Genomic DNA, 18,424 nt, shown 5'->3' with positions numbered 1-18,424 from the left:
TCAGTTGCGTTAAAATATCTTAGACGAAGCCAGACCGAGCGAAACATGAAGTATTTCGGTGAAGGGAGGTTAATATATGATTTAGGTATTTTTTTTAATGTTTGAAGTGGAAGCAATGCAACAATTAGAACGTAAAGAAACGAAATTCAATTTTTAAAACCATTTTTGCTTTAGAAAGCAGTAATATCTAATATCATCCGAAATACATTTATTACTAAGATGTTCCATTCTGATTTGCATTTTATTTTATGAAACGAAGAAAATCTCTTTTGAAAAATGAATTTAGTTTCGTTAAATTTGATTATTAATGCTCCCCCCTTACTCTGTCACGAATAAGGTTCTACATTTTTAAGTGATTACTTGTAGACATTCTGAAAAACTTGGCAAAAGGAGAAAACAAAAACACACAAAAAAACAAATAATAATAATAATAATAATAATAATAATAATAATAATAATAATAATAATAAATCACCGATCCCCCCAAAAAAAAGTGATATCAAAAGGCCGAGAAGGGTCAATAAGGACTGAAAGACCGAGGAGCGAGCGCCAACCAGACCTCGGCTGCACAAGCGCAAAGAGAACTGGAATCTTGGGGAGGCTGAGTGCCACTCAGATTCCAGTATAAACCAATGGCCACTACCAGCGAGAAATCAATGGTAAGCGGGTGTTGCGATGATGCAAATTCATTTGCAAATTCTATCGAAGGAGGTGGAGAGGGCTGGACGTCTGGGGAGACTTGGTGTCACTCAGCTTCCAGAGAATACCACAGGTTTCCAATCAGATCGTTTGTTGACTTGTGTGAAAGCTCCATGTGAGCCAATAATAATAATAATAATAATAATAATAATAATAATAATAATAATAATAATAATAATAATATTTCTCACTTTTATATTTTAGGAGATATGCTCAGTTTCGTTGAACTAAAAAGTTTATTATTAATTCTACATCCGTAATCGCTTGAAACAATGAGACCATAAAAACCACGCGTAACCGCTTAAAAATGGGACCCTTCTACAGAAAATGCACAAGATTTGCCTCTAATGCACTCCTGAAAAAAATTTGTTCACTACTCTAAAACCCCCAAATAGATTGGAAATAAGGGGATCATTTTAAATTATATTTATATGCGAAAATTTCTTCCTTAAGCAAAGTTTTTTTCCCAGAGAGTTCACAAATAGTAAAAAACAGTAGAATCTCAAATTTATTGATTTATTTCTGTGGGGGTTTATTTAATAAAGTCATTTTCTTACGTACTAACAAATAATAAAAAAAACTGCTAGTGTAATGGTTATTTTAAAAACTACATAATTTCATAACGTATTATTTGGATTCCTCTGACTACTGTTCTTATCTTGAGTGTAATTTTCACAACGTTTCGGTCGATGTAACCTCCGACGTCCTTTCAGAGGTATCTTGTCGAACTCGAGAATGTTTCTGTCAAACTCGGGAATTTAGACGGAGTTTCGAGGTGAATTCTTTATTTACTTCGCAGGGATAGCATGCTCTTCTTCCGTCAGCAATGACTGGATAAAGGTCCTAAGTAATTCGGAATTGGTTAGAGTACTTAGAAAAATCAATTGCAAAAAGTAATATTCTCCTGAAGGTTGAAGGTTCAATCCTCAGTCACTGAAGAAAGCCGGGGGTTACATCGACCGAAACATTGTGAAAATCACACTCAAGATGAAAACAATGGTCCGATGAATCCAAATAATACGAATCCTCATAAAAAATTCAGAAACGTCATAGTTTCTTAACATTTTTCATTTCATTTTCTTTAATTATTTTAAATAAAATATATCATGTATGTTTCAGCGTCTTAAATTCTCTCTTAAAAACGCGATCATATACGATCATATATGTGAAAATGACATTTGAATTTAAAATGTAGTAAAAATATTTTATATGCATTTATAAAGATATAAGATCAATTCTTTTTAAGAGAACATTTTACATACTTACTCTATTAAGTTGTACATTTTAATCTCTCGTACGTCGTATATACTTTTGTAATATTAAGAAAATACATTTAAAAATTGGATATATGATCAAATCATGATGGTATTATTTTGGGTTTACTTTGTTACTATTATATAATTTTAAAACTGTAACTGTTATTATCGTATGCAATAACAGTTTTATTATTAAATCGACTTAATGGCGTTGAACATGTAAAAAACCTCTTTCAGCATGTCGACCATGCGTTGATTAAAACACAAATCTGGTTTCATAACAATTTAAACGTTTAAACATTTTTTAAATACATTCTTCACTGTGGTATTATTTGTTTAATTTTTTTATGTAACGTAGAAAATTATATGAAATTTCCACTTATTGATATTTCAATTATTATATGAACTTATCCGATAATATCTAAGGTGGAATTGAAAGAAGATTGCAATGGTATTTTGAAATTCATTGAACTCATATTCTAATCAAAGCGACAAAGAACTTTCTTCTCATGTTTAACTAACGTCAAACACGATTTCCACGAGTGAGTTTTTTTTCAAGAACCTTTCATCTATGGAATAAATTGCCAGTCGACTTCTTCAACGCAGACCACAATATAATCGTCTGAAAATCTAATATCAACTAATACTTGCCATAAACCATCCTAACAAATCATCAAATTGTCTTCATTTCACTCATTATTGTCAATCCTCATATCTTTTATCTTCCAAATCACAATTCACCATTTTTATTAAACTTTATTGCCCAGTGGCATTTTGTCTAGATAATTAGTGACTCATTAGTAGGGCTGTGATAACAGAATTTTTTTTTTATTGTTTTGACTCTTAAGTATATCGGTTAATATCTTATATGTTTTTATATAGACTGATGAATCGGTTGATTAACTGCGTCTAACTGTGTCGGATATATACTCGAGAGTCAAAATAATAAAAAGAATATGCTGTTGCCACAACTCTAGTCATTAGCAATAAAACAAGTAGAAAAGTTAAAGTTATGCAGATAGTTTTGAAACTTTAACACGCTGTTTATTTACACATACTTATATTAAAAACGAAGACAGATGTTTCCTGGTTTTATGAATAAGTGTAAAATCCTGATAAAACTAATATTAATCTGAAAATGAACTTCCTCAATAACGAGACCAAGAAAACAGAAAATAAAAAAATAAGGAAAATCAAAATGAAGGAAACAAAAAAGCGTAAAGGATATGGAAATATGAATGCAGTCAGCATTACCGAACATATTCGATGTCGTTGCTGGGTAACCTTTAATGGGCATTGTCAGCGTTAAGGAAATCTCTTCGCTCTGACTCTGTAGCGAGGCCAAGCGTGCAAGGTTATGCTGCGTTTGTAAGCAAAGACTTTGGAGGGCCGTTCCATAAAGGCCTTTTCTTCGGGGAAAAAAATCTGCATCAGTCGAGGGCCAAAGTTCTGGTGCTAGGTTCCAAGTTACGTTCTTTTTTGGTCGCTGGTCAAATTCACTGGAATTGCGGAAAGCCGATCGATTCTGCATTCTGTAAAGAAAATGTGCAAATTATGTGAAAACAGTTAAAATTAGCGATAAAAAAAGGTGGCTTTAATCACGAGTAAATGAAATAGTATCACTTATGTACCTATCTATTATTATACCAAAGTTGAGTGAATCAAAGTCTATTTCACAAATGTTTACCCTAAAGACAAACATAGATTCTAAAAATATACCTCAGTTTGGGGATTGAGCTATACTTCTTATTAGCCATAATTTCCATCTAAACAACGCAACCATTACTCAATTAGTCATTTGTTCGTTTTTCTCACCCCCTTTCACACTGTGTTGATTCACTAAGTCTAATATATTTTTTATATTTCTATATAAGCATTTAGAGCTAGAGAAAGAGTCAATCTCTTTTTTCAATATTTTTCGTTATTACTTTGCTTTGCCATTTAACTAACATAGTGTTATCGTACATAGTGTAAACAAGTACGAAATCAAATAACAAAATGACGTCTCTTGATTTCTGTGTCCATAAGAATAATGCAAAAATACTATTTATAATATTTATGTATGCTAGATGTCTTAATCAACGCCCCACAATTTATTATAGTGTGAAAAAAAACAATTTGCGGATAATCTATTCTAACACACACACACACACACACACACACACACACACACACACACACACACACACACACACACACACACACACACACACACGCGTACGCGCGTATTAATTTAACGTTTTTTATGTTGCTTTATAAAAGGAATTCCAGTAATAATTTTTCTATCCAAAGTAGATCGAAATAATAATTAATAACAGCCTACAACAACTAAATGTCCGTGTATGTATTTCGTAAGTTTAGCGAATACGTGCATATCTTGTCTACAAGAAAATATCTTTTTCGTAGAATATATTCATTTTAATATGAATATGTAATGCGTTACTTTCTGATTTTCTTCCGTGGTGCAACAGAGAAAAAAACGTAGTTGATTTATTTTAACTTTTCTCCTTTCACCATCAACAATAGGATCCCCACTTTACCTAAGTTAAAATGAACAATTGCTTTGATAAGCCCTAGGAGTGACTTCCACGTCAGACTTGAAATGTCTTACATGAAATTTGTTGCTAAAGTCAATGGAAAATATGGTTTGGTCATTCTACCATTCCAGGAATATCCCATTTTTAACGCAATCCTCTACCTGTATAAGAATTAGGCACGTCCTAGGATGGGGTACGTTTGTTATATATGGTAGGTGTTCCAATATAGCATTTTCTTGCCTCGAATGTAGAAACAGACTTCGAAATGTAGTGGGGTGTCTTCTCCTCGTCCCTACAACATCGTTCTAACAGAATAGACATTTCTAGTTTTTCTCTGCTCTATCGTTATTTCCATGTGAGGTGGCCCAAAGACTTAAAATCTTCTCTGTAAAACATTCGCAGCAAAACTCGTCTAGTTACAACCATTGTAAACCATTTTCCTTTTTCTGTGTAGCTAAAACTAAACGAAACTTCCATGAACAAAGTTTGTTTCCAATAACTACCTGTTTCTGAAAGACAATACCACGGCCTGCTTCCCCACATTGTTGTTGTCAATTTAAGCCGTCCTCTTAAAAATCAAATTCTGCCCTATTTTAACCATTGTCTTCAATCTTCAAGGTGTTGTCTATAAACCCTTGCCCTCAAGTAGTATTTCAGTGTCGATAAGTGGTGACTCATTAATACAAAAAGTAGAAATGTTTAAATTTGTGCATTTATGATTTAATAGAAAACCATTTAGAATATTATGTCTTCATGTAAAACACGTTTCTATACCGAGTCATTAGTGATTATGATTTTCTTCCGATCTAGAGCACATGGGGCAATGTGAAACACTATAAAACGAGTTAAAATTTCCGTATTTCAACTAACTGACCTTTCATATTACTCACAGACAATAATAGACTCAGGGTAGTAAAATTATGAAATAACACTTGAAATCAAACAAAACACCGTATGTCACGAAGCTTTGCCGATATTACTTGATTGATGGAAAAAAAGTTAATGTTGTTTATTACAGAGGTCGTCTTATAATCCGATAAGCGAATGCTCGTACGTTGTTCTTGATGAAAAAGTAAAATGAAATATACGATGTTGCTAAGGTTTCAAATTGACTCTCTGAAGAATAAAACCTTGACTTTTAAGAATCTATTAAATACAAATCTATTGGTAATGCCTTTATATCTATTATTATTATTATTATTATTATTATTATTATTATTATTATTATTATTATTATTATTATTGGTCCACATGGAGCTTTCACACAAGTCATCAAAGATTTGATGGAAAAACCTGTGGTTCTCCCTGGAAGCTGAGTGACAACAAGTCTCACCAGACGTCGAGCACTCTCCACCTCCTTCGATAGCATTTGCAAGTAAATTTGCATTATCGCAACAGCCTCTCACCATTGATTATTCGCTGGCAGCGGCCATTGGTCTATGCTGGAATTTGAATGGCACTGAGCTTCCCCAAGGTCCCAATTTTCTTCGTGCTTGTTCAGCGGAGGTCTGGTCAGCGCTCTCTTCTCGGTCTTTCCATCCTCCTTGGCCCTTCTCGGCTATTTGGTATCACACTTTTGGAGGGAGGGAAACGGTGGTGGGAGAATGAGAGTGGATGCGTGATGGGGATGTAGAACTTGTTGATATGCAGTTTCAGTGTTCTTCATCCCTGTAACGCGTCTTCCTGTTTTGCCTCTGCAGCAGTTTGTCTGGCTCACGCATGTGGTTCATGTGTATTATTCTCCGCATTCAAGGGGTTTCCTTAATATTTCAGCCCTTTTCATTATCGTTAGTCGTTGTATCTTTGATTTCAATATCTCCCATTTTTTTTTCAAAGTTTTTTTCGGAATTGTTCCGAGTGCTCCTACTATCATAGGTATTATTTTGATTTTCTTCATCATCCAAATCCCTTTTAACTCTCTGGCTAGCTCTGTGTATTTGCTCCGTTTCTCCTTTTCTTTCATACTCACCTTGTGGTCAGCTGAGACATCAAAATCTATGATCTGACAGGATTTTTCTTTCTTGTTAATTATTATGATATCTGGTCTTCTTGCTTGGATGGGTTTGTCCGACTGTATGTCCATGTCCCATAGGATTTTGTGATTCTCGTTTTCGAGTACTGTTGCAGGCTTATGCTTGTACCATTTGTCTGTACGTTCAAAATGAGTTGTTTGCATGATTCCCAGTGTACTTGTCATGCCTGTTTTTGTATTCTTTTTGGCCAATTTGCTGCATTCACTTACTATATGGTTTATCGTTTCGTCTCTTTGTCCACAGAGTCTGCATTTGAAGTTTTCTCATGTTTTATCGATCTTTACTTTGATATGGTTGGTTCTTATCGAGTTATCTTGTGCTGCAGTTATTAGGAATTCAATTTCCCGATTTACATGTCCTTTTCGCATCCACGCCCAAGTGTTTTCGTTATTCTCATCTTTTGTCATTCTTATGACTCTTCCGTGTACCTGTTTCTCTTCCCGTTTTCCGTTTTTCTTTTCTTGTTTTGTCATTTGTCTCTCTGTTTTCTGTTTAAAAAAATTCTTTTCAGTGTCTCTTGCTGCCATACTTATCCTTCAGTATTTTGTATTATGTATTTTTCTAGTTCTTTTTTTGTGTCATTCACACAATCTTCTATGCTGACCAGTGCTCTGCCGCCGCCTTTCCTTTACACGTAATAATGTCAATATCATCCTTTGGGTGTAGTGCATTGTGCATGGTCATGAGTTTCCTGGTTTCTGATGGAGCTGTCCCAGTTCTTCTTTTGTCCACCCTATAAATGGTCCGGAGCATCTTACTAGTGATACTACCCATCTTTTATTAGGTTTCTGCTATATAATTTCATTTCCAGGAGTTTTCTTGTTCTCATGAGGTATTCCTTTCCAATTCCCTCTTTCATTTCTGTTGCTTTGATGATGTCGGCTTCCAGAATCCCCAAGTATTTATAGTCGTCTTGTTTTCCTAGTGCCCTCATCTCCGTTTGGTTTTGTAGTTCTATGCCTTCTGTCGTTTCCAGTTTTCCCTTTTTTATAACTAGTAGTGCGCACTTTCCATTCCATATTCCATTTGGATATCCTGGCTGTAGATCCTGGTAGTGTTAATTAGTATCTCTAGCTCCCTTTTGGTTATTGCAAAAAGATTCAAATCGTCCCTGTACATCAGGTGGTTCATGTTTTCTCTGTATTAGAGAACTTGTATCCGGCTTGGCACTTTCTCAGAATACTGTTCAGGGGCATCACGCTACGATGAACAGTAATGGTGATAGAGAGTCTCCTTGGAAGATGTCTCTTTGTATGTTAATTTCTGTTATGTGTTGTCCATCAGCTGTCAATTCCAGTCTCCATGTTCTCATTGCATTTTTTTTATTATATTGGTGGTATTTTATACATTTTTAAATATTCTATTATCCATGCTTGTGGGATCCTGTCGTACGCTATTTTTTTTGCAGTCGACCATGCCATGCTAAATTCTTTTACCTCCTTTAGGATCTTTTGATCTATATATAGCAGATCAAGTGTTCTTTTTCCTTTTTGGCATCCTTTCTGTTCCTTGGGGAGGAGTCCACGATTATTCAGGGAGTGGTAGATTTGTTCCCTCAGTTGTGCTGTCAGTATTTTCCACATAGTGGGTAAGCACGCGATCGACCTATAGTTGCTGGGGACGGTTCCTTTCTCTGTGTACTTCTGTAGCAGTGTAGTTCTACCTTTTGTCATCCAATCTGGCACGCTTGCTTCCTGTATACGTCTTCTCAGGTTCTGGGCTAGCCTTTCGTGTAGTGTAAGGTTGTGAATTTATTATTATTATTATTATTATTATTATTATTATTATTATTATTATTATTATTATTTACGAAAAATTCTTGCACGAATGATATTCAGTGATTGTGCAGTGATAAGAACAGGTGATGTTCCCTGGAATCTTAATGATAAGAAATATAAGATTTTTATTAAATAATCTTTATCATTTGTCGCTGATCTGTTGTTGATTTTATTTGGAATCTGAGTAAGAATAAGCAAGCCAGGATTACAGTACAATCTAAGTACCTTTAGGGAAAGGAATATTAATGCTCCCTAATCCAATCTCTCACCACACTCTAATCAATCACGATCAATTTCTGTACCACATACAGTTTCATTTTTGGAGTAAATAAGATCAGATTATATTTTATATCTGCCTTGGCAGTTTCAGTTCCATTTGTTTCGTACTATGTTCTGTTTATGTTTGCAGTTGTGATTAACAGTTTTATAATATTTGATTTTACCTGCAATTTATCGCCGTTATCTGTTTATGTGAGTTAGTTTCTGCTATTGAGAAATTTTCTTAATAACCTTGGTCGTTATAATTACTGCCTTGTATTGTATGGTCTCAATACTCCCGTTAAGTTGAAATTTCTGCTAATCTAATTGCTAGTACTCATACAATTCTTGGAAGGACAGTAGTTTTCTTCTTCCATATTGATTTTCAACTCTCAGGCAAACTCCATATAGTCACTTTTTTCTGTCTCCTTCATATTTACTCTATGAATTGCTTGGATGGCGCGATATATTATTTGTCAGGTTTTTTTTACTCTCCACTTCTAATAATCTTGCACGGATTTACATGTCATAAAGGACCCGATTATTATGTGAATTTATTATTTACTCATTAGAAGTTACAAACACGAGTTATTGTCAGTCGTGTCACATTAGAAACAAAAAAGGGTGACCCCCCCTGAGTATGGGTTTCCATATATTTCCAGTGTTTTTCTTTTCTCTATAACCGTTGAAAATAATTTTATGTTCTCCCAACAAGCATTCTGACATTTGTTTTTCGATATAAGTTTTCTCTGGAATTTGAGTCTAATAAAATTCGACAAGATTCCAGTACTCTCTGTGTAATTAACGTGGAGGTCTGAATAGTGCTTTGATTTTTCATTCCTCTTTGATATTTCACGCCCATTTTTTTTGGGACTAAAAAGTCATGGGTGCCACCATATTTGCGCATGAGAGAAAAAAGGGAGGGAAAACAGAGGGAAAGGGAGAGAGAGAAAGAGAGAGAGAGAAAGAAAGAAAGAGAGAGAGAGAGAGAGAGAGAGAGAGAGGTGGATCTATATATGTTTTAATATTCGTCGGTCCAAATGAGATATTCATATATCAACAATATCTGAAAGCTATATAATAGTTTTAACACGTTTAAAAAGCAGTTCTTGACAAGACAAAGAAATGTTAACATACTACTCACGAACTTTGACCTTTTAAACAGATAATATACACAGAGATAAACATGCAATTGATTACCGTGATTTAAACCAACGTTTATTTCTTAAGATTCAAAAAAGAAAACCTACAAAATTCCTGTGAAGTCATTCTAATCAATATGCACTGGTCGAACTTTTTACATTTACAGTCAAGTGCTATTAATAAATGTTTGTCTTTTGATGTCTTCGCTTGACATTTCTTTTCGTTTTTATGTTTTGCCGCTTGTTTCATATTGGTAAGTAATTTTGAGCTGTACAAGAGAGAGAGAGAGAGGGAGGGAGAGAGGGAGAGAGAGAGAGAAGCAATTTATCTTATCCGTGTACTTATTAACTTATGTTACGGGGACGTGAGTTGGAGGGGGAGATTTGCAACGTGAGTTAATTCACAAGTTCAGAAATCATGAGAAGTAAGGTATGATGTCAAAGAAGTAAAAAAAAAGCGGATGAAGGAGAAGTTGGAACAGTAAACTAAAGAAAAAAATATACGGATGCAGATAGGAATAAAAAGCAGGAGGTTGTAATGAAATCGGGAAAAATAAAAGAGAAATGTGAGAGAATAATATAATTCAATCCAGTAATAATAATAATAATAATAATGATAATAATAATAATAATAATAATAATAATAATAATAATAATCATCATCATCATCATCATAATCACAGAAAACCAAAGAAGGAACAGAGAATGAAATCAGCAAAGCAACTCTCAAGACAACCCTACAAAAAATGGCTAACTGGAGAGCACCAGGTCATGACGGATTGCGTGCCTATTGGTTAAATGAAATTCACAACACTACATAAAAGGCTGCAAAGATATATCCACGAATCACATGAACCAGAATGGATGACCAAATGTAGAACCACACTGGTAAAAATAGACATAGAGGAAGAGACCATCCTCAGCAACTACAGGCCTATAACCTGTTTACCTACAATGTGGAAAATACTAACTGCACAACTGAGGGACCAACTTATAACCCCCTTCACAACCGCGTAACAGAGGACGAGAAACTGTTTGCAAAAACAAACACAGGACTAGATACACTAATAAACACAACCAGAACCTTCAATTAGTACATCCAAATAGAATTCATTATGGAAAAGTGCGCACTGCTGATCATGAGAATGGGAAAACTGGTAGCAACAGAAGGCCTGGTACTGTCTCATTAAACAGAGGTGAGGGCACTAGGTGAACATGATAGCACAAATACTTGGGAGTTCTGGAACAACAGAAATGAAAGAGAAAATTGGAAAGGAATACCTAAGAAGAACAAGAAAACTAAAAATAGACACGATCAAGTGGGTAAGGCAGTATATTGACAATTATGCAGACAATTACAGCTTGTACATACAGAAAATTTGTACAAGCACTAACCTGCAGCAGTACTGGAAAAGGAAAGTCACAATATCCTATGGGACAGGGATATTCTTTTTACATGAAAGTCACCACTTATCAAGGCCCTGAGGCCACTCAAGGATAAAGGTTATTGCGTGTACAGTAATCAATGCGATAATATCGTAGTAATCGTTAGTAATGGAGATCTGATAAAGTGTCTTACTTAAGGGGGCGGTTCATCAGGAATTTGTTTATGTTGGACTTGAAGGCATCCAAGTTGTAGTCAGGTGGGAAACAAGCAAACGGAAGAGAGTTCCACAGGCGTGCACTTCTAAGAAACAAACGAATAAACCCATCTAAGCATGATAGTTAAAAAAAAGGAAAAGTCCTGCCTGATTATAGATTTTGCCGTTCAGCAGTCCACAGAATGAAGATCAAGTAGACTGAGAAGCGACGCAAATACATGAAACCAGTCAGAGCTGCAAGGATCTGGAAAATGAAAAAAGTTAAAATAACATCACTAATAATACGAGCGCTAGGAACAATACCGAAAAACCTTGAAAAAAGAAAGGGAAAGATTGGAATCAGAGAGATGGCTGGGAAGATACAACGGATAAAAGTAACAGAAAATTGCAGAAATATTAAGGAAAACCCTTGAATATTGTAACTTACACCACACTTGAACTACAGACACAAACTGGACACAGAAACGGCTACAGATGTAAAACACAAAGAAACACTACATGGAATCATGAAAAGGTATAATTGTAAGGTACCCTCATGCGGCCCTGCGTTCCGGCCACCTCCTTTTTTGTGTGTATGTCACCATAAACTGGCACCACACCAAATAAGTGCCAAGAAAGATGGAAAGACCGAGGAGAGAAAGCGCTAGCTAGACTTCCACTGGGAGTATGCAAATGGGACTGGGACCTTGGGGAGGCTTATTGCCACCCAAATCCCCCTGCAGACTAATGGTCACTGCCAACGAGAAATTAATTGTAAGCGGCTGTTGCGATAACGCAAATTCTTTTGCAAAGGTTATCGAAAAAGGCGGAGAGTACTGGAATTCTGGGGTGTCTTAAAGAGAAGTATTTGATGATGGCCCGTGTAACTAATCTTAATGAGTAAATGACGTTAAATTTGAACTCAACCTCAGATCAAAAGTCTCAAACTCAAATCCAACTGTTCTCTTCTCTCTGCACTTTCCACACTGACACCCACCACACTGACACCCAAAATAAAGAAGACGGCTCTTTTATAGAGAAACCCAATCACATCTCATTTGCATACCCCCTCCCCCTCTCGTCACATCACGTGATTTTCGGTCCATATATACCAGAGGGCGGCCATTTTTCTTTTCTCTTTTTTTTTCTTTTCTAACACGAGCCGCACGATACATGAGGTAAGGTTCTTTTACTTTTAACGACAGTAAATAATAGTATCCTTTAGAACTAGACATCTGGTGGCACTAACCGTCGGGCTATCATAACATAAGTCCGTGAAGGGTCAAGAAACATGGAAACATTAACCAGACCTGGAAAACTGTGAAGATCGGGAGATTTAACACTTAACTTCCAGCGGAGACTAACAGTCGTTGCCAGAAATCAACAGTAAAGTGCTATTGAGATAACGTAAATGTTTAGCAAAGGTTTTCGAAAAAGGTATAACTACTGAAAATCTTGTTGTCACTCAGAATACAGGAATAACACTTGTTTGTAGCAGTCATTGTCAGTGATCAATAATATATAATGACTTCCGTAAAAAAAGCATCAAATGTCCAACATCTAATATTAGCAAGGAGACCAGGAAGAGTTTTGAAATCGTTGTCAAAATGGCAAAAGAGTAATTTGAATTAAATAGTTTATTGATAATGAAAACAGCTACATAGAAACACAGACGCACATGAACGCACAATACACACATTATATATAATTGAGTAAGTATATTGTTAGCATGAACTAAAAGCAATATTTCTCTAAACGTGCTGAATACGTGTGTAGAACTTTTACATAATAAAAATTATTTTAAGGAAACTACATGAATTGATCAACTTTTTAATATTTTCATGTCTCATTATGACCCATGTTAGTTCATATTACTTAAATTAACTCAGTTAAATGAATTTATTTATATTTGAATTCAAACCAAACTCTTAATCTTAAGTAGATATTATATTACATCATGTCGTCATATCTATCTATCTATCTATCTATCTATCTATCTCTCTCTTTCTATCTATCTATCTATCTATCTATCTATATATATATATATATATATATATATATATATATATATATATGATGATTGCAACGTCTTGTCAGACGACTGCTACTCCCACAGTCACTGAAAGTCCATGAGCCCGAAAATAACCTTTTTTTTTTTAGTCCTGCCAGCGAATTCACACGCTCAAACAGACATGACATTGAATACGGTCCTTGGCATACATACATATATATACATATACACACATACATACCCATAAACATACACAATGCACACATCCATACATCCATACATACACAATACATATAACACATACATACAAACATATACATACACACATGCACACACATATACATATATATGCATACACATATATACTATCATATACATATACATACACACATATACATACATATTCACATACATATACGTACACATGTATGCACATATACATACATACACATAAAGTTACCTACATATACGTGCACATACACATATATGCACCTGTACGCATACATATATATGCATATATACATATACATATACATACACACAAATATATATATACGTATATACATACAAACACACATAAACATGTATACACAATAAATAAATAAAAATATATACACACATACATATATACATACATATACAAATAGGTATACATACACATACACATACACACACTAGTACATATATTAACATACATACATACATACATACACACAGATATGCATATATAGAATGATAGCAGATCAATTATTAAATGCTTCCAGCATTTTAGGGCTACACACATGACACTTTTTCTATCGCCCCGGACAATTTTATAGACAAATGCCTGAGGAAGTATCTATACAAAGATGATGTTACAGAGTTTTAGCTTTGTACGACAGCTAAGTCTCTCTCTCTCGGTTCAAAATGTCGAGATCCAGCAACAAGCATGAGCAAGACAGCAACAAATCAAACTGCAGACCAGCTTAATGCGGGTACTGGTCTCCCGCTTTATGTATTTTTTTTTTAGATCAGAGATTTGCTTCACCTAGAGGGGTTGCCTTAACAGGGCTTTTGGGACTCCTCTCCACCCCACACACATATCGAAATAAAGATATACACAAACACATACAAGCATGCATACAAACAGATGCTCGCAAACATACATACGCAAGAACAAATACACATGACAACATGCACATACACTCATACATTCATAAATACACGCATGTACATACATATGCACACACACGTAAACATACACGTACATGTAGAATATATATGAAGGAGCATTTATCATGACGATGATAATGGTTGTTACGAATAGGTGAATTCAACATGAATAAAAGAGTAAAACAATCCCAAATAGACAGAAGATAGAATAGAGAGACGTTCGCTTCGCCGGTTGTACAGTTTTTAAAATATATATATATATACACACACACACGCACACACGCACACACATTATATAATATCTTTACAAAACCAAAATTCACCAATCCATGGAATATTTTTGCCACATTTGGGCTAGAGCATCTACCACTATTCTCTCACTCTTTGACAGGCCACAAAAAATAGTCTCAAATTTAATAGGTGCCGCACTATCGGCCAGGTCCCAACGTCTGTTTCATTGTCGCAAGCTTGGATTCCTGAGTTTGTTTTTAAGTTACTTTAATGCAATGTTTTCTAAAAGCACCAGTGCCTTCTCGTCGTCCATACTCCCGACTAACCTGATAAGTAAAAAAAATCCCACCTCTTTACTGCTCAGTGGTAAAGAATGATTATCAAAAAAGCAGAAAGTTTTGGAAGTGTCTGTCGGACTAAAACGAAAACCACCAGATGTTGCGAATGAGCTATTGTAAGAATCGTGTAAGAATTTATAGTTAGTAATCATCATCATCATCATCATCATCATCATCATCATCATCATCATCATCATCATCATCATCAAGAACAACAACAATACTAATAATAATTTAATAGTTAGTAATCATCATCATCATCATCATCATCATCATCATCATCATCATCATCATCATCATCATCATCATCATCAAGAACAACAACAATACTAATAATAATTTAAGCATAATTACGTTGTTGCACAGGTTCCAGTTAGATCATCGAAGTTAAGTAACGTTGAGATTGGTCGGTACTAAAATGAGGGAATATTTGAGAGTCTTTTGCAGTGCTATCTCTGGGCCAGTCGACTACACTCTGCTGCAAGGTGCGCAATTGACTCTGAGGTCTTACCACAAATCCTGCATTCTGCAGGAACTTCCTCTCCTAGAACCACTTTTTTGAACAATCGTGTCCCTAATGCTTGCTCTTGTGCTGCACAAACAAAAGCTTCAGTACTCTTAGCCAGATACCCAGCTCTGAGCCATTGCCATCATCTTTCATCAGCCACTTCTGATATATCCTGGAAGAACCTTCCATGCATTTTCTTCATAACCAGTTCCTCTGCCTTTTCTCTGTCCATACGTTTCACATAATCAGCCTTGGTCTCACATACCTCCACTTCATTGGCCACAACCTTAAGCATACACTCCTCACTTCTAACCACATGATCCTTCAATGACATCTCCTCGGTTCTAACACAATCGTTTACACTTTTCAATCCTCTCGCACCGTCTTGCCTCTTTTGATACAGCCTTACTACGCTACCTCGAATGTGAATTATACCAAACATTGCTAAAACTTTTTTTTGGATATCCATGGCATGCAACTCCTTGTCAGATCATTCTAAAATTCCCGCACTGCATCTCAAAACACTGACTGCCCATACATTCACTGCTTTGGTTAGATTTCCTCCATACAGTTTCGACTTTGCAATTAGTTTTCACTCTTCTAAGATACTCCTTCCTGACTTTCTTCTTCATTTCTCTGTTCATAATGCCTACACCCTCCAGCACTCAAAAATACCTATATCCTGTATCTTCTATTTCTTTCATTATTATGAACCTTTACTCCTCTTTTCATCACCAGGACCGCGCATTTACTAATCCCAAACTCCATCCCAATGTCTCCTGAGTATGTCCCCACAAGTTCTACCAGTCTCTCCATTTCCTTTTCCTTTCTAATAATAATAATAATAATAATAATAATAATAATAATAATAATAATAATAATAATAATAATAATAATAAAATAATAATAATAATAAAATAATAATATTAATAATAAAATAATAATATTAATATTAAAATATTAATAATAAAATAATAATATTAAAATAATAATAATAAAATAATAATAATAATAATAAAATAATAATAATAAAAAATAATAATAATAATAAAATAATAATAATAATAAAATAATAATAATAATAATAATCATAAAATAATAATAATAGTAATAAAAAATAATGATAATAAAATTATAATAATAATAAAATAATAATAATAATAATAATAATAGTAATAATAATAAAATATTAATAATATCAAACCTGATGATTATAGAATAAGAAACTAAACTAAACTAAATCTGCAGTAGCGATGAGAGCAAAATAAACACAAAACATAAATTATTTTAGTCCTCACATGTCAAAATAAGGTTACATATTAATTTGATCCACTTAAATATAATACACGCCAAGACGATCATTAGACAAAACGCTGACAGATGAACAAAACAGTCAAGTCTTTGTTTGAGAGGAGTTCGGCTATTGGCGAATGAAAATTGCATCTCGAGATGAAGTAATAAGTAAACGCTACGAACGTAGAAAGTAATTTCAAAGTACGCATTTAGCCTGATGATTTCCTGCCATGCTTCTGTGTTGCTAACTTGTCATGTACGTATTTTCATACGTATCACACGTTAGTTAAAATCAAGCATCAAAATGTCATTAATTCGGACATTTGCGAACACGATTCTTCAATTACAATTCCCTTCTGTATTCGAAGATCTTCCATTTACCTCTACGTATAGTGTCCCAAATATGTTTTTTGAAGAGAAAACTGTATGCATATATGCACACACACACCAGATATATTTATACAATATATAATGCATATATATATATATATATATATATATATATATATATATATATATATATATATATATAAGTATGTTTATAGATGGATCGAAAGTATGAGAAACTGAGACTAAGAAAAAGGGAGAACGTGAACGAAAAAAATGCAAAATAAAGCCAGCGATATATATGTATATATTACATGGAAAAAATGTGAACATAAAAAGTAAGATGGTTAAGATAAAAAAAGTAAGAGGACTAGTTATTAAAACTGGAAAAGAAAAAGACAAGATATCCTCGTAAAAATATAATAAATCTATAAATTAAAATATTGCAGCATGAAGAATTGATTTTATAATGCTAAACTGAATTAAAAAAAATTCTTAATGCTGTTATATTTAAATTATGAATTGTGGTAATCGACAGCCAATCAGAGGAAACCGTCTCTCAGAATAAATCGTATCGATAAAACGTCAATGGTGGGAAGAGTTGCTATGGAAACCAACAGCCTCTGGGTGAATGGGCATTGGAAGATCAGTTGGGGTTTGAAACAAGAATCTCCTTTGACTAAATGTCTATCAGAAGACAAGAATCTGCCCTGGCTGAATGTTCATCGGATAACCAGTCATAGCTTGAAACACAAAAAGCTACCCTGGCTGAATGTTCATAAGAAGGCCAGTCGGGACTTGAAACACCCCTTTGGCTGACTGTTCATCGAGAGACCAGTCGGGGTTTGAAAAACAAGAACCTTTTTTAGCTGGCTGTTCATCGGAAGATCAGTTATAAACTCCTCTGGCTGAATGTTCACAAGAAGATAAGTCGGGACTTAAAAAACAAGAAAGCTCCTTTAGCTAAATCTTCATCGGTAGACCAGCCAGGTCTTGAAACACAAGAAGCTCCTCTAAGTGAATGTTCATAGGAAAACCAGTAGGGGCTTGAAACACAAGCAGCTCCTCCCGCTGAATGTTGGAGAAGTTGCTATAGTAACCAACAGCCATTCACAAGAAACCGTCTCTCATAAGCAATCGTATCTATGAAATGTGAATGTTGAAAAATTTGCTATTGTAACACACAGCCAATAGGAAAATAACGTCGCGTCCTTACATTTTCTGAGAACTTTTAAACACAGTAATTTTATTATAACTTTTGTTTTATGAACAAAAATTGAA

At 34.5% G+C, this 18,424-nt stretch overlaps 1 protein-coding gene across 7 annotated transcripts in view; it reads right to left on the bottom strand.

The window, feature by feature from the left end:
• LOC145301615 (lipoxygenase homology domain-containing protein 1-like) overlaps positions 1 to 18,424 on the bottom strand; it is a 272,867-nt gene that overhangs the window by 196,094 nt on the left and 58,349 nt on the right. For 3 of the 7 annotated variants that reach the window (XM_080144589.1, XM_080144597.1, XM_080144607.1), the window contains exons 1-2: positions 11,283 to 11,536; positions 3,210 to 3,487 (exon numbers count right to left, since the gene is read on the bottom strand). In XM_080144589.1, the coding sequence (XP_080000715.1) occupies positions 3,210 to 3,487; positions 11,283 to 11,299 (295 nt within the window). In that variant the 5' untranslated portion in view covers positions 11,300 to 11,536. Of the gene's footprint in view, positions 1 to 3,209; positions 3,488 to 11,282; positions 11,541 to 18,424 lie in introns of those variants that run through there. The other 4 variants (XM_080144637.1, XM_080144643.1, XM_080144629.1 and 1 more) reach the window with 2 other exon arrangements.

This window comes from Euprymna scolopes, chromosome 1 (genome assembly GCF_053919585.1).
Source record: "Euprymna scolopes isolate OS-2025 chromosome 1, ASM5391958v1, whole genome shotgun sequence".
Classification (NCBI taxonomy): Eukaryota; Metazoa; Mollusca; class Cephalopoda; order Sepiida; family Sepiolidae; genus Euprymna; species Euprymna scolopes.
This window is presented reverse-complemented; position numbering and strand designations above follow the sequence as displayed.